The sequence below is a fragment of the Zootermopsis nevadensis genome, unplaced genomic scaffold (assembly GCF_977971745.1).
Source record: "Zootermopsis nevadensis isolate Lab colony 2312 unplaced genomic scaffold, Znev_1.0 Znev_ptg000011l, whole genome shotgun sequence".
Lineage (NCBI taxonomy): Eukaryota > Metazoa > Arthropoda > Insecta > Blattodea > Termopsidae > Zootermopsis > Zootermopsis nevadensis.
This window is the reverse complement of record NW_028259143.1, coordinates 501,381-522,428: the sequence shown is the minus strand read 5'-3', so window position 1 is coordinate 522,428 and position 21,048 is coordinate 501,381. Positions and strand designations below refer to the sequence as shown.

Sequence of the window (21,048 nt, the reverse complement as noted above, 5' to 3'; positions counted from 1 at the left end):
TCACATTACATAATCTCATTAGTTATTATTTCATGTCTCAATCACCTGGGATTCTGTTCGCCGCGCCAGACTTTGTATTGAGAGCGATGGTTCCCCAACATTTTCTTGGCAGCTGACATGAAATTTGGCTTTTCGTTCCTAATTTATGGTATAGAACTTCCCGCCAAACAAATTAACGTCACCAGAAATATTTGTTGTTGATTCATAGCTTATTTTTGTGCATGGAAACCTCTATTACGGTTTCTTTTCGATATCGGTAGACGTACTGGTTCTAGTTTTACAGTTAGGACACCATTGCTGATTTTAAATTAAAGCAATTTAAGTGCAATTTGAAGTTTTCACGGCGGTACGTCTACCAGTCTGGAAGATAGTAAACTTCTACCAGACCACACGGCGCTACAACCTAGAAGACACTCAACTTCTAAGCCATTAAGTCTTTAAAAGTAGTACCAACTTAAAACAGTCGTTAAGGTACCAAATATATGTTAAATTAACTTAACAACGATTAAATAACCTCAAAATCTTGAACTGCTATCAAAATTATAGCAAAACAATATCGCATTATGTGAATTTTTTAGAATAATTTTAAGTTTGTTCTTGATTTTATTCCTGTATTTAAAAATACTGAAATTTGGTTATATAAAATACCGTCATACAAGTTACATTTTAATCACAGGTTTAATTGTCACATCCGTGACATGTACACGTCAGCTATTACGCGAATTTCCTGTTGCAATTCCCCGTTTAACCTGCAAACGTTGCAATTATTTCTGGGAGATGAGAAATACAAAATTTTTAGTCTGAAACCCCGAAGGAAAATTACAATTTGGCACATGTTGGCCTAGGTAGGGCGACAATATTAAAATATATTTGAAAGGTTTAAGGTGTGGAATGGATTCAGCTGGCTCAGGACAGGGTCGAATTGAAGGCTGTTGTGAACCTTCGCGTACCATGGAAGGTAGAGAATTTCTTGACCAGCTCAGCGACTGTCAGTGTGTCAAGACAGAAAACTTCACAGTTTTCCTGCTTACGCCGTGCTCTGCTATGTGCAGCAACTTCTCCGGCACTGGAGTGGTGCGGGCAGTCTATACGCATATTTGCAGGCGTACTATCATTGTGATTCTGCAGAAGTTTTACAATGCACTCCGTACAGAAGTAATGCTAACTTGTAATGTGGTAAGAAAAGGAATTTTCTTGAGTCTTGAACTGTGAATTAGAAGAATAAATGATTGTCCATTCTCAAGTTCTCGTTTGAGGTCCACAAAACCATTCTCATCCACAGATGCTTAAATTAAATACACGAGGGAGAAAGATTAAAATTTATAAATTTTTGTTGAAAAGTCTGAATTGAAGATACTACTGGGAAGACCTAGGTTTAGATGGGAGAATAATATTAAAATGACTCTTATGGAAATATGTTTGGAGGTTGTTGATTGGATTCATCTGGCTCATGACGGTAGTGAGCTATCGGGTTCAGTACAAGCCTGGGAATTTTTTGGTCAGCTGAGCGACTGTCAGATTCTCAGAGACTGTGTTCCTATCGAACCCTAACTCCTTGAGGCCGAAGTTTGTTTGAATAATGCTTAAATGCGGAGTTACTTAGTTCTAAACGAGTGGTCCTGAGTAGGTAATGGGTAAGTCATGTTCATTCTGCTTGATAAGTGAGGACCGGAAGTGCAGTATCAACAGGACGCTCCTCTTTCCTTGTTCCGCCGGCTGGAGCGACGAATCGAAGATTGTCACTCCAGTGCTTCGTTGTCGCCCAGACTGTCCTGTCACTTAACACCGGCTTCTAAGTACGTTGCAGTTTTCCTTAGTCACTTCATAAGCAGATCTTGCGTTTTTGCATCGATACACTGTTCTTTAGAGCAAAAAAAATAATTCAAGATCTCCAAGCCAGAAAGAATGGAATGCACTTAAGTCTTGTGACGTAACCGACTTAAGCAAGTAATCTCCCCGTAGCAGAGTCTTTCTCGAGCTAGTCAAGAAATTTCCCACATTTTATAGAACCCAAAGGTTCATTACCGTGTTAACAAAAGTCTGCCGCCAATCCGTATCCTGAGCCAGATGAATCCAATCAACAACCTACAACCCAGGAAATCAAAGATCGTTTTGTATAAGGGTCTAGATCTTTCGAGTGGTCCATTCACTTCAGGGTTTCTAACTAAAATTCTGTATGCATTTTTTATTTTCTCCATGTTTCCACTCATCTCAACGTTCTTAATGTAATTACCGTAATAATGCTTGGTGAATTTTCTCGCGAAGTAATTTTTTTTCAGTCGCCCTGTTGGTTTCGTTACGTAAGTTTCAAATTTTCTCGTGAGTGCTTCGTTCTTAAATGCTCTCGAAATTTACACATTTTTTAAAAATTCTCGTTATTTTCGTTCACTACCTGGAAGGCTCGGAACGTGCTAATTTCCAGTCGTGCAGAACCCCTGAGTCGTTATCAGCGGAATGCTGTGATGCGATCGTACAATTGGAAAATATTTATAAATTCCATGTTGGAAACATTCCAGGATGTCAAAAGGCAGCCTCAGCGTTCACTTAAAATAACTCTGGTTCGATTCACGACTTAGCGGACAGCGTAGGTGACCCCCATGAAGGTCGTTCTCTTGTCTTTGTTGCCTTCTGCTAGCGATCAATAGGAACTCAAGGGGCAGTGTCCCCCGGGTTCCTTTCAACATAAGACGCGTACACTTTGGGCCCTGTCACGGTCGTTTTTTTATCAGCCTTGAAATTTGGTTATCTGACGGCAGAAATCGACATTTTCTGGAACATCTCAGAGTTATAGTTCCTGTCATGTAACAAAATACAAACTGATTTACCACCGTGTTCACAATATCTCGCTCCTGGACCTATCCTGAGCCAGTTAAATCCAATCCACACTATGTGAGAACCATTTTACCGAGTGATTGTCAACCCTGCTTTGTATTCGCGAGGTTCCGAGTTCAAACCTAGGCCTGGAGATCAGGTGTACTGATTAAGGTTCGGCATGGGTTGTCCATCTATAAGCTTATTTCGACATCCTGTCAAGTGTTAAGCAGATCCTACGGCATTTTTATCGAGTGACTTAACAAACAAAATATAAAGAAAGAAACTTTTATGTTGTGAAGTTTTAAGTTCTGGAAGATTTCTGCCATCTGCATACACGTGCGAGACACGTGATCGACGTATCAAAGTTTTTAAAGCCGGTGACCACTTGGCCAGGAGACGGGTTTCAGCTGCTGTAACTAATCTTCCGAGAAAAATGTAATTCTCAGCGGAGACGATGGGGCGGGGCCCGCTTGAAATAAACTTGTGTCAGTGACCAGAGGCACTCTTGAGGGTGTTTCGACCCGGAGCTGTAGGCGATTTCTGTTGGACTTCAGGAACGTTCCCCTCCTAATCGTCTTGAACCCCCAAAACGGGCAAAACGTGCGTGATCGTTTGGTTTCGGAACGTCTTTTGTTGAATCTTGATATTTCAGAGCGACGTGCAAAATAATCTGCTGATTCTTCGTGTATTTAGTTACGTACCAGAAGCGTAATAATAATAATAATAATTGGAAATAATTTTACGAGACAGTTGCCTCATCCCATTGATTTCCTTCACTCAAGATCCGTGGATAAATCTGTTTCATGACTTTGTCGTAGTGATAACGGGATAAAAACTCCTCTCGTACTGATAAGTGCAGTAGTCAAACAGATAAGAAAGTCAAATAAAAGTGTTTTGGATCGTGAATCCATGAACCTGTCTTTCGTACCATAAAAGTACTCCATTTACACTACATTGTGTTTGTGTGGTGCCATTTTTAACGTGTCTGACGTCATAATAATACTCTTAATACCATGGAGCAGGGCCTCAGTTGAGGCCGTAATAAATAGTACGCTAAATTAGTAAAGAAATTTCCCCCTTTTTATGGAATAAGAAGGTTCACTGCCGTGTTCTGGTGCTGAGGGGTGGAGGTGGGGGGTGTACAAGTAGCCTGAAGGCTTCCAAACATAGGCGTACGGAATTTCAAATGGCCCCTATGACGTATTGTGCAATCCGACCGGACAGATGTTGCTTTTCGTTGGCAAATGTTGACTGCCTGCCTTCTGGTTCCCGTCACAATTCATTCACGTGTTTTAAAACCGAAAAAAAAGCAGGTGCGTCCAGGCACAAAGATACAGGGGGAGCATTTGCGATGCCTGATTTTATTCACACTGGCAGATTCCACGCAGCCCCAAATGCGAAAACTGTATGGCGAGCCGTCTCAAATCAGATTCGGAGGAACATACTGCCTCAATCTTCAACCCTCAAGATCAAAATCGAAGGAAGCTGATGGGCCTAGCACGTGGCTGGTATGAAAGAAAGTCGAGGCGGGTGACAAGGGGAGAATTATAACTGGGATCCTCTCAATTGCTCCAAGATGGCGTGTCATCTGTAGTATTTGTGGGTGATGCAACTCGAGCGGGGGTTATGTGTGTCGCTGCTGAAAAAGAAACGTGTAATTATCAACGTAAGAGGCGTCGACGTGACGGGCCGAGACGTTGCTCTACATCACGTATGATGTCAACTTTGTTTAATCTCACAAGAAGCACCGCATAAGATAAAGATGGCCCAGATCCGAAAGTGGGCTTCGGATATTCCAGGTTGTTGTACGTTGAGGGGGGTGGGGGGCTTTGGAGAAAGAACGCACGTGATCAACCACTGGCCCGCGAATCATTCCAAATTATTATTCTTATTGATACATAGAAATGAAATTTGCCGTGTAAATGTAAAAACGATATTAAATTTTCAGTAGAATTTGGAAGTTCTCACCCCGGTGATTACGAAGACCTAACGCCCTGAGGAACTTAAATCCTACATACGTATTGTAGTCTGATTAATTAATATGTCTCAGATAGACAGTTACTTGTGGATACATCGTATGTCGAATGGAAAACTTATTTAATTTGTGTCATGTTTTACCATTCGATTCAGTGTCTTTCACGTAGCCTACCGACTTGATTGATATTCACGGCATTCCTCGACCTCAGTGAGCTATATGCATTAGACAAGACAATCCATGTCAAACAATGGGACGTAGCACAGGCCACGATGTTAACTGTTGCACTGTTGGCGTGACTCACTTCGAGAAATGCCTAATTTTTGTCTGATGTAAAATTTGAGGTTATCATGGCGGCGTGATTTTCACAGATGCAACAACGCAGAATAAAACTAAAATTCTTGAATATGGGTTGTTGCGCTGTGTAGTCAGATTGGAGTTAACCGACGTTTCAGAGCTGCTTGTTGCCTCCATTATCAGGGTGATTGTCGTCAGAAGATATCCATCTTCATACTCGAAGTCGTGAGAACCTCGAATCTCACCACTTTATACCACTGTCATCAGGAGAACGTGTATTTAATTTTGAATCCTTCATGTGTACCTGATTCTCTTCATACTGGCCGGATTAGTATTCGAGTATTTTTCCTTCCGAAGAAGGCTTCGCTCGTCAACCATATTCCGGGAAAACGCATTTCTTTTCCTTGTGTTGCCAGTCCTGCTGAATCTTAATACTCATAGACCATGTAATTTCTATCACGTTTCGTCATCTGATTGTATGATGCAAGAACTGAGACGAAATGCAATACGTAATGCAATTCATGCAATAAGTATGGTGTGCTACTTTCTGGGAATACGACTGGCGCGTGTAATAACACGTCGCGCAGAAGTTGGTGCGCATGCTTGTCGGATATGTAATCAAATTGAATTCCGTAATTTACGTAATATAAACTGTAATTCACTCAATTTTATAACATTCAGAATTATTTGTGCATATATATTTAAGTGCATTTTGTATAAACCTAAATTATTGTCTGTGCCGTTTACGAATAACATTTAAATTGACTAAGATTTTGGAAGGTCACCTTGAAATTTTGTATCTTCCTATTTGCCAGCATAACCTGTGTCAGAAAGGCGGTGGCGTTGGAACTGTGAGGTTGTAGTTTGAAGTTAAGAAATAATTATATCTCGTATAAGTTTGAACAGCGCTTAAAGGTGAGAGTACATTAACGTTCTACAACACATTATTATTTAAACCAGCATAAAATGGAATACACTTTCATTTAATATATCCATTTCTTATTATTTTGGTATACGCTTGTGACTGCTACTTGTAATATTTTATTTTCGTAAAATAACTTTTTTTTATTAAAAGTAAAAGTTGCATATTATTTGAGTAACCAGACTTTGTTTTTTCCTTGTAACAGGTGAAATAAAATGGGTTCTACATATCTGACACTTTTCTCTCAAGTGGCTGACCCTGTCACCTCTTCTGGCAACAAAGTGACTATTGTAGGAGTTGGACAAGTAGGAATGGCATGTGCGTTCAGTATACTTACACAGGTAAGCATGTCATACAGAAAAAGGCTATTAGAGTGATAGTTTCAGTTAATCATTTCATGTTTCCTCCATTTGCGCCGCATGGACCCCTGAGAGTGAACCCAGGTTCCTGCTGTGAGAGGCGAATGGCGTAAGGCTCTGTACTATGGCATGGCTGCATATTTTGCTTTGTCCATTAACCAGTACTGTAGCAGTCTTCCATTTAAAGTTGTACGAGTCTAGGAAATTAAAGATTGTGATTCGGATGGGAATGTAAATTTAATTTTATGACATTGCGTAGTGTCTGAATTATTTTCAACTCTTTTCAGAATGTTGCAAGTGAACTTGTTCTTGTTGACGTTGTTGCTGACAAGTTGAAGGGGGAGATGATGGATCTCCAGCATGGATCGACTTTCATGAAGCATGCAAGAATTAATGCTAGTACTGGTAAGTTGGATTACCCCTTCTTTCTTTACTAAGGTTGTGGCGATAAAAGTAAAGTAAAGCAGTCTCGCTACATGCCATGTAGGTAGCTCATTCTTGACATCAGCACTAGATGGTGGTGTGAGTGGTCAGAATCGTGCCTCAGCCACGCTTTATCCCCAGGCAAGGACCCCGGTACCCATTGTAGAGGAGGCTGGGTGGGCCCCAGAGCCGGTCTGGATGCAGAGGTTAGAGGAAAAATCCTCTGCCTCTGTTGGGGATTGAACCCCGGTCGCCCAGCCCGTAGCTAGTCACTATAATGACTGAGCTATCCCAGCTCTGGAATTTTTAACCCTGTCGGCAGTTGCCATCTTCATGCTGTGGGCTCTGTATCCTCGTTCTAAGAAAGAACGACCATATTACATTTTGTAGAGGAGGCCGTGTGATCTCTGTTGTAAACAGTTTAATAAAAATTCAATTTATTTATTCTTTAAATTCGTATAACACAATAATGCGGCGTTACATTTTACTCAGTAAGTTTTCTAAATGGTCCCTTTTATTTTGCTTTATCAGATTATGCAGTGACGGCCAACTCTAGGTTGTGCATCGTGACTGCCGGCGCGCGCCAGAAGGAAGGGGAATCTCGATTGGATCTGGTGCAGAGAAACACAGACATTTTTAAGGGCATTATACCAAAACTCGTTGAATACAGCCCTAATACCATTCTGCTTATTGTCAGCAACCCAGGTTTGTGTACTTTATCACAATATCAGACTGTACTTCACTTCACGTTTGTTGTATTGTAATAAGAGATTTCAACCCACAACAGTTGGCAGCACGCTAAGTGGTGCATGGAGAGAAGGATTTAGTTAACTGTGTTCATATAAATAACTGAAATGAGTACGTCGTGGCAGACATTTCCAGTAATAACGCACAAATGTTTAATTTACACAGTGGATATTCTAACGTACGTCGCGTGGAAGCTCAGTGGGTTGCCGAAGAACCGCGTCTTTGGTTCTGGCACCAACTTGGACTCGTCAAGACTTCGATTCTTAATGTCTCAGCGTCTTAACCTGTCCCCCACGAGCTGTCACGGCTGGATTATTGGAGAGCACGGAGACTCGAGTGGTAAGTAAATTTAATCGGAACGACTCGGTTCTAAAGGTTTCTGATGACGGTGGATTGCGAGTAAAATTATTCATTGTCTGGACTTTTCCTGTCCTTGTTTAAAAGGAGAATTTTCCTAGATGTGTCCCACTTTTTTCTTAATCCAAAATCAGGTTACTCTCCAATTACGATGGTCTGAAATGTGTAATTAATTTTTCCAGATAGAGCCACATTATTCAACTCTGACATCTCGACCCTTCAGAGTCTCAAATTGACCTCTTTTCCTCCCTTTCTGTTATCTTGAATTTTGTAATGGTTGTGGTAGTTGCCGTGTGGTCTGGAGTGAATGTGGCCGGCGTCCGTCTCCGGGACATCAATCCGGCGCTTGGAAGCGTTGACGACGTGGAACAGTGGGAAGAAATGCATATGCAGGTAGTGCAGAGGTAAGTGTTCCGAAAACAACTCGACCTTTACTCGTTCTGTGTGGGAAGGTTTCTGATTTATTGTTCCCGTTGAACTGTCGAAAGTCTTCCGTCTCTCGCTTAGATTTTAAACTTTTGAGTTACTGAAATGAATTGGAGGTTTTTCACGAGAGAACTGATGTTTGGTAGTTCCGATAGTTCATTTTCAACTTGTGAATTAACTTTTCTTTCTAGTGCATATGAAGTGATTAAGCTGAAAGGTTATACCTCATGGGCTATTGGACTTAGTGTGGCAACACTGGCCCAGTCGGTACTTCGCAATGGCTTTAATGTTCATGCAGTATCCACATTAGTCAATGTGAGTACTCTGCTCTGATTGGTTCTTAGCTCGCAGTTACACTTACGTCTATCTGTCTAGTTAGTCGGCGACACAGATTTGGGGCATTTATTTTACTGTACTCATTAATTAAGAAAGAACTTGTTCTTCCTTTTGATACTCTGTGTCAGGAACAGGATCTTTGTCTTGTATTGATCCGCTTGAACAAAACAGTTCAAGATGTGACTGAAATTGTAACCGTCCTGACCTCAAATGAGATGCGATTTGGTAGTGAGACGTCCGTCGTCTCTGATGAAAGAGTTGTTTTCTTGACTTTGCAGGGCCAGCACGACATTGATAAAGAGGTATTTCTATCGCTGCCTTGTGTCCTGGGCGAGAATGGGGTTACGCACGTCGTGAAACAGCCGTTGACTCAGGAAGAGAAGGAAAAGCTCCACAAATCTGCCTCTCTTATGGCAGAAGTTCAGTCCAAGCTCAAGATGTAACTTCGTGCACTGTACAAGAAACGTGTGAACATCTGCGTCTCAGTCTTATGATACGAGCACTGAATAACCGAGGCCTGGAGCGGGAGCCATCACAGTTTCCAGATTCATTTTTATCTGTTCCCCATTACTTCTGAATAGTTAAGGTGTATCAGATCATCAGCCTACTACAGATCTTTTCTTCGGACTTTAATGTTGGAAATTTCTTTCAGTTTCATTCAAAACTTTTGTGCTTTTATTTATTGTTCCTTAGCAAATGTTTTTTGATAAAGCAGGAGAGTAATCTCTGTTTCTTATGTCTCTTCTTATTTAATTTCTAAGATAAATTTGTAATAAATGTTGCATCTTTGAATTCTTATGTTCAAAGTTGGCGAATGTATCGCGTTCCTAGATACATTTTTATTCTCGTAATGAAGGGAGGGGGTGAGAAATGAAACATGACTACTTAAAAAATACATGCCTATGTTTAGTAATTAATGATGTTCAGTCAAAGTATGCAGATAAGATGAGTAATTTTACGTGCATATTGTAGTATATATATAATTTCATTTCTTTATTGGTGATGTTGGCATGCTTGTATTTTCTGGAGTATTTTATATTTTATATGAATGTTTTATAGTCTGACACTGTTGTCAGCATTGTCTAAATGTTCATGTTGGCCCTCGTATGTCCACTATGTAGATGCAAACATAATAAATGTTTAGTTTTGTAAGCATCTACTAGTGACAGTCAAAGATGCATTTTGGAGGTCGGTAAAATATATTTGTGGAGTATTATGTGCAGTATTATATTTGTGCTGTTTCTTACTACTTATTTATGTTACATTTCTTAAATGTATGTTGCTTTAATTCAGTAAGCCAAAGAAACTGCATGTAATCATCGTGGGCTGTTGCGATTCACATTTATTTGTACTTACGTTACATAATGTTGCTCTCTTAGGAATTTTTGGATAACCATGAAATAGATTATCATATAAATTCTACCCACATTCAGTGCTTAATGGGAAAATTACCGTAGTCTAGGTCAACTCTTCCGTCTCGCCGCTGCAAGCCAACACAGCAAAAGTATAATCTGCTCAAAAATTTTAACTTTTTACGTTACTAAAAGTATTAAAAATATGATTTTGTGCTTCAGTACTCCCACCCCAGATTAATGTAGAATCTAACATAACAGTACATAATTCGCTTCTATAAGTATTAACAGTATCTTTTAATGAAATTTACTGCCATTTAACTATTGGAATTGTTTACTTAATATTACCGCTTGCTGAACTGTTGTTTATATGATGAGTTAAGAAAAAAAAAGTTTAATCACCATTAAGGAGTTTCTTGTCTTTCTTCTGCATATTTTGTATCACTTTAAATTTCAAAATCCAGATTTGAAAGTAAGGCACATGTCTTCTAAGTTTGAATAGATTCCATAAAATATTGTAGACACTGCATTTATCTGTTACTACCTCTAAGAAACTCCTTAAGTTTCCAGATATTCTTTTTCTGAAATCCAGCAACGTGTTTTGTGTGCAGGAATGGTGTAACCTAGGAAGGGGCAATGTCTTGCGCTTGTGCAGGACTCTGCCTTTCCTTAGCTTTTTGGTTGGATGGTGGTGGTCCTATAAAGTGCACTTTAGAAAATTCTGAAAAATTGTTGTCTGCAGTACGATTTCACACCCCTCATAATGCAGGACTCAAAGTGTACGTAATTTTTAACTGGGTCCTTATGATAGGTGTATGAAGTCTCAGCCAGAGTATTTAAAGTTTGATATCTGTTATATGTTGGTGTTATTTATTGCCAGAGTGTTTGCCATACGACCATTTCTTCATATTTTCCAGGATTACTTCTAAGTTATATGTACTTACTTTGTGATGCAATTATTGAATATCTGTTTGTAAATTATATTCTGTATGTGTCAGTAAAAGTTGGTTGTATTTAATACGAGCAACCCTACCTTATGAGCCGGGATAGCTCAGTCAGTATAGTGACTAGCTACGGGCTGGACGGCCGGGGTTCTATTCCCGACGGGGGCAGAGGACTTTTCCTCTAGCCTCTGCGTCCAGACCGGCTCTAGGGCCCACCCAACCTCCTCTACAATGGGTACCGGGGTCCTTTCCTGGGGGTAGAGCCGGCCGGGGCGTGATGCTGACCACTCACCCCCATCTAGTGCTGGGGTCAAGGAAGAGGAACTATACCTCCACTCACCCCAAACGCCTACATGGCGTATAACGGGACAAACTTTACTTTACTTTTACTTAACCCTACCTTAAAATTAATTTTGAACGCCTGCCGCTTACACACAATTGCTTGCCCTTGCTGTAGTGTGTGGAAAAATTGTACTTAAGGAAGGGACATCAGAAGACAGTCCTAGAACGAAGTAATCGCTCTTCACTGGAAGTAGGAAGTGATTCAAAAGTAAAACTGGTTTTGGATTTTATGCATCATGTAGGTGTTCTTAAAAACCCATGGTGTTATGGAAAATGGTTCTAATTCTGTCTTCAGGTGACAGGAGGACAAAATCCTAATCTTTCAGGGTCCCCTGCTTATGTCCACGTTTGAGGCTAGCTGAAGTAGGAGGCCCAACAGGGCCATGTCCTCCTGTCACCAACTTCTGAAGTATTATTGTTTTAAAAGCACCTACAATCACATCTTTCACTGTTGATGAATTTAAATAGCTAAGAAATTATTTAATAAACTATAATCATGTACCTGTTTTATACATCTGTGTTTTTACAGCTGTATATATTTTTCATACATATGAAAATAACCTGTGTGTTTAACCTCAAATCATACATAAGTATGTTTAACTTATTGTGTGTGTGTGTAATAATTTACTCAAAATATTAATTTTATGATAAAATGTATTTTGAGTATAGTGTAATATTGACTATTTCTAAATATTCCATATAAGAATTATTGTTGCTATAATTATGTATGTGATTATGTCTGCTGCAGCGTTTTGCTCTTGGGGTATGTTCTGAAAACAGGCCTGTGTTTATATATCATAAATATTTCAGAATGTGATGTATTGTATTCAGACTTGTTCCACACCCTGCATGCTGGCAACAATGGAATGTATCTATGCAGCATGCATTTTGTCTGCATTGTGTATTAATAGTGTGTATTTCGTTTTGCCACTTCAATCCTGACTACTTATGTTCATACATTATGTATTAAAAAAGATATGTACTTGAAGTCACCATGTTAAGCACCTGATCATGTTACATGTTTGTGTTCTTTCATTGCTGGTCCATTATATTATTTAATTAAAGATTTCTAATCCTATAATAAATTACATAACGTGAACAGTAAAATGAAGAGAATAAACGATAAACTATTTCTGTATATAATAATATTACCACTAGACTCAATGTAATTATTACCATTTATAGATGAGTGATGAATTTTACTTTGAAACTGCTCTTTGTTTTTTCAGAGTACAAGTAGCAGTGAAAGCAGTAAGTCCACTCATCTGGGCTTGAAATGCCTTTGTTTAATAACAGAGCACCTCATTTACAATTGTCTTTTTCTTGGTATTATTTTATTTTCTACTTGGGAAGAATTATAAATGCAGTTTTATAATTTGGATAAAACCACAAACCATCTACAGTCATTTATTGTTCACATATAAACTATTAAATACAGAATTTATAGGTATGTTTAACATTTATTTACACACCAGGATTAAAATGTCTAGCTCAAATGGTCTATTAGTTGTGATCAGAAAGGATGATAATTGGCCTTGAGGATTTTATCAAATTTAGTCACTGTGAAAGATTCAAGTCACATCATAAATACTATTTAATATATATTTTCTGAAAGTTATGGCAGATCACTATAAGCAGAATCTTTATTTTATTACCAAGTCATTTTAAAAATAAATGTATCTAACTTACAGGGTCTATCAATGGCCACAGTTCCATTGAGACATAGGTTTAACCCACTGCACCAATAACCAATCTACCTATAGATGAGTAGTTATTTATATATTAAACATCTTCCATCTGTGGGTAGCAAAAGTAACTCAGGTTCATATTGCTCAATGAAAATCCAATGGAAAGCAGCTATTCAGGACAGAGACAAACAGCAAAATATATCCAGTAGTGAGAATGTGGTGCTATAAAAAGTGAATAAGAAATATTGTTCTGTTCTAATAACTTGATTCTCTTACAATGTTTTTTATGCATAAGTTACATTAATTATCTTCAAAAATCTTTGAATTTACATGAATTACCTCATAGGGTAGACTTATGGAAAATTTATGTGTATGCAATGCTCAGTGTTTCAATTTTAGTGGGGCTGAACCTACCTTCTTAAACATCATTGTGAGATATGGTCATAAAGGAAATTCCACAATGAGGTACTTTATTATTTATTATTATTTCTAATAATGAATTGATTTTTAAAAAAGGAGACTTTAATGTACTGGATATGGATCTCAGACATGAGATATTAGAACCACATGGGAGAAATCACAACATGGCTGCTTCAAAGACTGAGATGTGGGTGTGAGGTTAACAATGAGGTGGATTGTAAGAAAACTAGTTTGGTGAAGAGAATTTTATTGAACTAGCTTTTTACTGGGATTAGGATGGTTGGTGTTGAACATCAGGGTACTAATACAAAGAAGTTAGTGTCTTTTTGTTGTTTTAGTACTAATGGCATAATACACCAAAATCACAAGGCACACAGTGCTTTAATCATTTGAAATGAGGTTATTTTTAGCCCATTCAAAGAGAACTTCATTTCATGGTCGTTTTTAGCCTCCTTATATTACAAGGAAAGATAAACCAATGATATTTTTACTTCCATTCACATCTACCCCCACAAATAATAACTTTTGATCCAGCTGAATAATTTTATTCATTTTAAATTCGTATGTAGAACATGCCATTAGATGCTACCATCGTTATGTGCTTTCTCATTTCCTAACATCAATAATAATAATAATAATAACGTAGTGGCTTTACAAATTTGTGCATTGGGAATTATGTTAGCACATTAGTGCAGGATCCTGAAATCTTAAAATGATTTAGAAATTGGTTGTTCAAAGTCTAGTCAGCATTCCTGCTTCATGTTTGGGGGCTCCCGATGTTGAATCTCAACCTAGAGACAGCTTTTCTGGCTGAGGTTTTTTTTTTTTTGCAGTTTTTCATAGCCCCTCGAAAGAAATACCAAGATAGTACCTTAAATTACGACATGTCTGCTTCCTTTTTATCATTCGATGCTATATTATCTGAGCTAATGGCAGCATCATTGAATAAATATAATAAATATATAATTAGCTTTTGGTTTAACAGCAGTAAGTAATGGACCATTGGAGATATGTATATGATTTTTTATGGAGCTACATCATAAAAATACCTATAAATTCTGCATAAAATACCTTTTTCTTCGTTAATTACAATTGTGGTGGTAAAACTTTTAGGTTATGTCAGGCACATTTAACATAGTAACAGTCTGTGGTAGTGAAAAGTATGCTCAGATATGGATCAGGAAGTGTTGTAATTATAAATTTCACATAGAATGAAGCCTTTGAGGGATTGTAGTTGTCACAAGTTCTTCCCAGAACTGATTGTTTACTTTTGATGCCTCTATTTGTGTTTTGTATGGTTCAGTTATGTACGATCTCCAGGCTTTATCTATCTAAAAAGAGAGAATGTTTAATGTCTGCTCACAGAGCCCCATTTGTGAAACAATAATTTAACTGAAGTATGTACAGGTTACTCATACTTTTACTTGGCAGTATATAACAGTTGTTGCTGTTTGTGATACTGATGTCTCCATCCTCCTATATCAGCAATGGTAAACTTGTTCAAATGCAATGAGAAATCCCTGATGACTGTTGGCTTCATCAGAGTGGAAGTGAAATCTCTGACCTGTGGCACCAGGTTGATACACGGCTGTCCCTAGACACAAAAATGTTGTGTTATGTGATGAAGAGTGGAATAGAACATGGTGGAACTGAAGTCAACCATTTGTCTAATTTAACCAAGAATCTGTTACCACATACAGTTGAGCATATTAAGTTCACGGAATGCCTAGTACCACAAAGTTCAGTATCTGCTATCGAAAACTGTAAAGATTAAAATGTAAAAAAAGTTGCAATTGTACATGAAACTTGGCCTCTCATGTTAAGGGGAGAGCACAAATTGAAGAGCGTTTGGATCTAAGAGTTTTAAGTGTATTTGCGTGAATGGCGAAGAATGTGCCCATGTGCATGTCTCATTATTTAGCTGAATAATTTTAGGTATAAAATTTTTAATACTTATTTTTATCATATGAGAACATTCAGGACATGTACACATTTTTTATGCATTTCTGTTCAGGTTTCCAGTTAAATTAATGAACCTACAAGAGAAGTTCATGAATCCGCACAGAAAGCCACAACCCGGTGCCTGTAGATAGTCTGCGCAGGCGCCTCCGAACGGAGTCGACGTTGATGGCTCAAGCTGGAACTCCACCGAACGCATCCGTATTCCACAGATGAAAGGATTTGGTCTGCGACAGATTACATGCAGTGCGACAACTGTGAGTTACTAACTTTGCTGCTTTTTCATTTTATATAGCGTATTTCTGTTTCTTAACAAAATTGATCTCAAATGACCAAGTCTGCTGTGAGCAGTTAGAATATTGTTGTTTTGCAGTTTGTAATATTCTGGAGGTGGGTGTATCTGACTTAAATGTTCATGTTATGAACAGTTAACAAAATATTCATGAGATAGGGTTCAAGGAAGATAAAGATTAAATACTTTGAAGATCTTTGTGCACGGTTGTCAGTGTTATTTGAAAGTAATTCCTAATATTTTTGGGAGTTTGTGATAGAAGTTGCTTTAATACTTGCCTGATAAATTCATAGACACAGTCTAGGTTGTGCGAATAATATTCAGGGTAGAAGGGAGTGTGGATTGATCCGCGCTTGTCAGGAATCCGGGTGTAGCAGGTCATGCCCTCTTCTCCGGGGATGTCGGAGACAGCGGGTTCTTGGAAGAGACCCCCACAATCATTCAAGATCTGATACCTTAATCGATATCGATATTTAACGCTTGGATCAGGTCGGTCCTCCGGATTTTGCTGCGAACTGTGAAAGATGAGGCGAAGTGCTCTGGAACCTGGTTGAAACAAGTACTGAACTGCAACAATTACAGGGTTTTCTCAAGACAGTACATAACAAAAATCAAGAGAAATATCACTAACAGAAAATGTTGGGCGTTGTCCACTGTTTGAGGCGTAAGTGACGAACACGGCGTTTGAGGAGTTGGCTCTGCTATGAGCAGTTTTATGGATGGGCATTTTGTGTTAATTTATTGAAAGTATGAAGGCCTAAAGCCTGGTGGAATTTGGTGATTTTGTATGAGAATCTCATCTGAAGGTGTTCTTAAAAAAATAATACTTTGGGTATTACTGTCTGTCCACATCTTTTCAAATAGTGTGGAATCTTGGGCTTAATGTTAAAGACTTTCTGATTCTGTAGAAGTATTAGTAGGAGAAATGCTACGTCACCTTGATGAAACATGTATACTCACATGCAGACCCAGTGAGATTGCCACAGAATCTGCTCCCCCCTTCTGGGACACACGAGTCCACAGACAGCCAATCTGTTTGGCAGAAATCACCATCTTCGGGTGTTTTCACAATTGTCAGCTGTTCCGCTGGTGAATAGAACATGTGCGTTAGCTTGCCGTGTTTGAAGTTTGAACAGAAAACACAGTCAGGATTCTAACGGAAGTGATTCAGTCAGAAGTTTGATTTATTCCTATTTCATTTTCATAAAATGATTCTTATGTTTCAAAATAAAAAAGCAGCCCTGCTATAAGCCACAGCCACCCGTGGATTCATTATACGTACCGTAAAATTTCACTCCACAGTGATGGGATGACAATCTTGCTATATCGTAGCAACAGTCAAATCCTGGAGGATAACTGTCAGGATAACTCGGAGAATCCAAGAATCCCTCGGGTGTCTCTAGACGGATGTAACAACCGGTCCTTTGAAGAGTATCTGAAATTTAAAATGTCAGATGTTTTATGGGATTCGAGGTTGATGTTCATCTTCTGAGTTCTAACGCCATGTGGACTTGTAGGTAGATAGCAACGTTTCGGAGGAGCATACTGCCTTCATCTTCAGGGCTGAGTCTCAGTGTAATGGTGGGTTCTATGGTAACTTGTAATGCCAGTGAAATTCTGCTGTAGTGACGTTGGAGGTGTAGATTGTCATCAGTAGGCAGTTCACAACTCCATTTAAAACATAAAGACCTTCCCAGCCGCTGCGGTCAGCATTGTTCCTGGAGAAGCGAAATTACCATACCGCCCCCCCCCCTTCTTCTCCAGGACAAGGAGATTTGAAACTCTTATGAATAATGCTAAGATTGATGTCAAATGATTGCGAAGAACTGTTACATTCACATGTTGGACACAGGCAGTTTGCACACAATAAAACTTGCTGTTACACGCAAAAAGGGGATTGGTCTCAGTAAACAAAGAGAAACGTGCATACACGTTCACGTCTTATCACCAGACTTACAATAAAATAACACTAATAAATCCTCGGAAAATGCGACGTATTTAAAATATTAGAAGCCACAATTGGAGGCTTAAATAAACTCCCTCGGAGTAAGAGACCTCACTTCGTGTCTGTTCAAAAAACAGCTGTGGAAATTATCTTACTGAATTTTGGAGTGGAATGAAATCAAATCATTGTTTAACCTGCAGACAAGACATGCAAATCGTAGAACCCATCCGTCATGTGTTCCTACCCTTCACAACAGAATCGTCATTGTCGCTTTGTCCGATGTTCGCTTTCTACCCGCTTGTTGAAGTCTCCTTGCAACGAACTCACCCTCCCGCATCTGTGCGGTTTGTTAGTTTCAAATTAGAGTCAAGATTTCCGAATCAGTTCATCGGTTCTCTAGATGCGTCCAGAAACGAATGCAAAGCGTCGGTTGTTGTAAGTGACTCTGTTGAAGTAACTTTTTAGGCGTCTGACGAGAGCGAGGAAGGTACAGCGTGGAATTGCTGAGAGGCGACAAGAAAACTGCAGACAAACTACAGTTGCCACGAAAACAATAAGAAGAATAACAAGAAAATCGGACATAAAAAGTGTGAACATAAATTACACAGCGAATAATCAGTGATTAAAAAGTGAAAAATGCCGCGAGGGAAGAACAATCCTTGTTGGAGATGTCAATGTTCCTCCTAATTGCGTTAGTGGTAGAAGCAGCTGACGGACTGGCCTTGTACGCTCGCTGACAGTGCACTAAATAATGATTGTTCTTATTGGCCTTGTATACATCGGTGGATTAACAGTATTTAGAAACACTGATGATGGAAATGCGGGCTCATGGACCAAGTGTCGACGAATTAATAACAACGATAAAAAAGAATAAGGTTTTCGCGATGGTCGGTGGATTGTAGCGCCGTGTAGTCTGGCAGAAGTTTACCGACGTTTCAGAGGCCTTGCTGCCACCATCATCAGGTTTCAGATATAAGAAACAGGTTCAGGCGAAGGCTTAGGCCTGATCTTGACTTCACTCCCCACTGGTATCAAACTATCCTGAGCCATTTGGGATCCAGGCCACGCTTTTACAACGCCTCGAAGCCAAAGCTCTCCAGAATAATATTTAAGAATTTAATCCGTACCGCGAAGAAAACACAACACTTCACCATCACGAAGATCAACTGGAAAACACTCACTTCTTCCAGTAGTGAACCGATAAACATAATCCTGCAGGTGGCGCACAGTTACCACCGAGGGGTTAAAGAATTTGACCCGATCAGCTGTTGGTGTGTGACGGACGAGAGGTGATACTCACTGTTGCGAAGCGTGTTGCCTCCCACACCGACATGGCGGCTTCTCAGAGCACTGAGCATGACAACTAGCGATATCCACAGCATGAGTCTACTTGCACCTTCCGTACAAGAGGCACTGGTGCAGGAAAAAACAACTGAAGATCGTGTCGCCGCCGCCCCGCCTTCACTTTCTTTCAGAAGCTGTATAAAAACATTCTCCTCTCAATTGGATCTGCACACACCGCAGACTACTTGATGTAATGATACGGAGCAAACGTACGATAAGTGGGTCGGCCTGCCTGTTGCTCCATCCTTGGGCCGAACATGTGAGCGCTTGATATCTGGGTCCTGCACTAACAAAGAACGAACGATCTGCGCTGGCGTGCAGAAGACAGTTTGTCGTTCGGGAAAGAAGCTGGCGCTTTGCTGTGCTGTGATCGACGCTCGAATAGTCGTGAATTTTGGTTGGGGTACATGCGATTGTCTAAACGCAAGGCGCTCGTTCTTCGCGCGAGTGTGTTGCCAGCTATCGCAATTAATTAACACTTTTCACCACCAGAGTCCACGACAGCTAATAATCATTCGACAAATAAAAATAAATATATTTCATAGAAATAAACATATTGAGATCGGGAATGTTTGCTACCATTCATCACAGAATCACTTATCTCTTAATGTATTTTATCTGTAAACCTATGAATTAAAATACATAAAACTATAAGCATGTCTGCTTGTTTTTGTATGGGCATGAAACTTAGTCATACGCCCGGATGGAAGAACGTAGTTTTATGGCTTTTCACACTCGTATAAAACACACGGAGTTGCAGTTTTTTATATTTGAATTTCTAGGTTCTTGGATAGGAGGTGGGAAGTTAAAGTGCTCGCCTGAAGAAGGGAGCTCAACCGACTGTCGTGTGTATGAAATATGCCTCAGACACTGGACAATCCCCAACATAGTGTCTCTATACTGGATGAACCATTGTTTCTTCGTAATACTCAGAGTGTTTAACTAAACTAGTCTGCGAGTCTTTAATAATCCGAAGTGCGAGTTCTAAATCCCTCCTCCAGGTGGAACGCGGTGCCCTGTTACAAGACATCGAGTTATGTCATTCGCAAAATTCTGCACGGCCTTCAGTATTATTGACAATGAAAAGAAAGCTGTCAAGGAATTGTGCAAATGAAACCAGATTCATAACGTCACCGGAAATTACAGTTGCAGACTTGACCTCTCTGTGTTCCTTTGGCCTTCCTACTACAAGTTGTGTCGTTCTTCGCCATAGTTGGCCTATGATCATGAAAATTTCGTGTTGTGTTTAATATATTTTCGATGCTTATTCGGACTTCCCCAAAAATTAATTTTTATATAGTTTATTTTTAATATTCCCCCTACATACTCACTAAATTATTTTTCCATCTTCATATGCCAGTTTGTTTGGTATAACAAATCTACCAACACAAAAGTTTTTATACTTATTCGTTGATTTAAAATTCCTTAATTTAAACATAACAGCTCGTCGTTCAAAAAATTGTTTTAACTCGTCAAATTGTTGATGTCTGTCCCTGTGGTTGTTACGTCGTGTAGTTTGGTAGAAACTGACCGACGTTTCAGAGGGCGACAAGATCGTGTCTGAAACGTCTTTCATTTTTTACCGGACTAATCGACGCAGAAGGCTTTTGTTGTGTCCTTGTCGTGTTTCCTTGGTTCGTTTAAAATGGCAAATTAAGGCTCCAGTAAGTTTATACCAGGTGTTTGCAAATTAATTATCAAAAAGTATAGGTTCTCGGCCAGCAACCTTGCCGACGAATGTGTGGCAGACATCCTATGTTTTACGTGATACGAGTATCAAGGCCTTAGTCAATGATGACACGCTCAGTAATCATGCAGATCCAGCAGACGTGGGCTCAGGGTACAGTTACAAATTTGACTACTTCGTGCCTGTGACTGATTTGCTTAATATCGGTCGTAGTATGAACGCTCTCTCACTAAAAAGATAAATTAGCATCAACGTTCAGACTGTTTAACTTTTCGCTTGTCGGTATTCAGCTGTTTGAGAAGTGCCATGATTCCATCTGGTGTCGGAAGGAGTGAAGATACGAGACTTTCATTTCGCCAGTTATTTTGTGTTAAATTATGGAGGATAAATAAGATGGATGAAGAAAATTGCACGCGTGT

At 39.3% G+C, this 21,048-nt stretch overlaps 3 protein-coding genes across 4 annotated transcripts in view; 2 read left to right on the top strand and 1 right to left on the bottom strand.

Annotated features, from left to right (window-relative positions):
- Nucleotides 1-5,857: 5,857 nt before the first annotated feature.
- Ldh (Lactate dehydrogenase) lies at nucleotides 5,858-11,011 on the top strand. The gene is made up of 8 exons (XM_022081157.2): nucleotides 5,858-6,001; nucleotides 6,214-6,349; nucleotides 6,655-6,772; nucleotides 7,322-7,495; nucleotides 7,703-7,876; nucleotides 8,181-8,298; nucleotides 8,512-8,635; nucleotides 8,935-11,011. The coding sequence occupies exons 2-8, from the start codon at nucleotides 6,224-6,226 to the stop codon at nucleotides 9,097-9,099; spliced, it is 999 nt and encodes a 332-aa protein (XP_021936849.1). The 5' UTR covers nucleotides 5,858-6,001; nucleotides 6,214-6,223; the 3' UTR covers nucleotides 9,100-11,011.
- Nucleotides 11,012-11,753: 742 nt separating this feature from the next.
- On the bottom strand, nucleotides 11,754-19,260 carry LOC110838179 (tolloid-like protein 1). 2 transcript variants are annotated; one of them, XM_022081128.2, is made up of 6 exons: nucleotides 18,899-19,260; nucleotides 16,936-17,088; nucleotides 16,614-16,739; nucleotides 15,932-16,199; nucleotides 15,443-15,588; nucleotides 11,754-14,996 (listed from the first exon to the last, which is right to left on the bottom strand). In XM_022081128.2, the coding sequence occupies exons 1-6, from the start codon at nucleotides 18,978-18,980 to the stop codon at nucleotides 14,884-14,886; spliced, it is 888 nt and encodes a 295-aa protein (XP_021936820.1). In that variant the 5' UTR covers nucleotides 18,981-19,260; the 3' UTR covers nucleotides 11,754-14,883. The 2 variants fall into 2 exon arrangements, with proteins under 2 accessions (XP_021936820.1, XP_021936816.1); XM_022081124.2 differs by having other exon boundaries at nucleotides 15,932-16,220; nucleotides 18,899-19,257.
- Nucleotides 15,477-21,048, top strand: part of Best2 (bestrophin 2) — a 66,459-nt gene continuing 60,887 nt past the window's right edge. The window contains exon 1 of the mRNA XM_022081123.2: nucleotides 15,477-15,618. The gene's annotated coding sequence lies outside the window, so the exon portion shown is untranslated. The remainder of the gene's footprint in view (nucleotides 15,619-21,048) is intronic.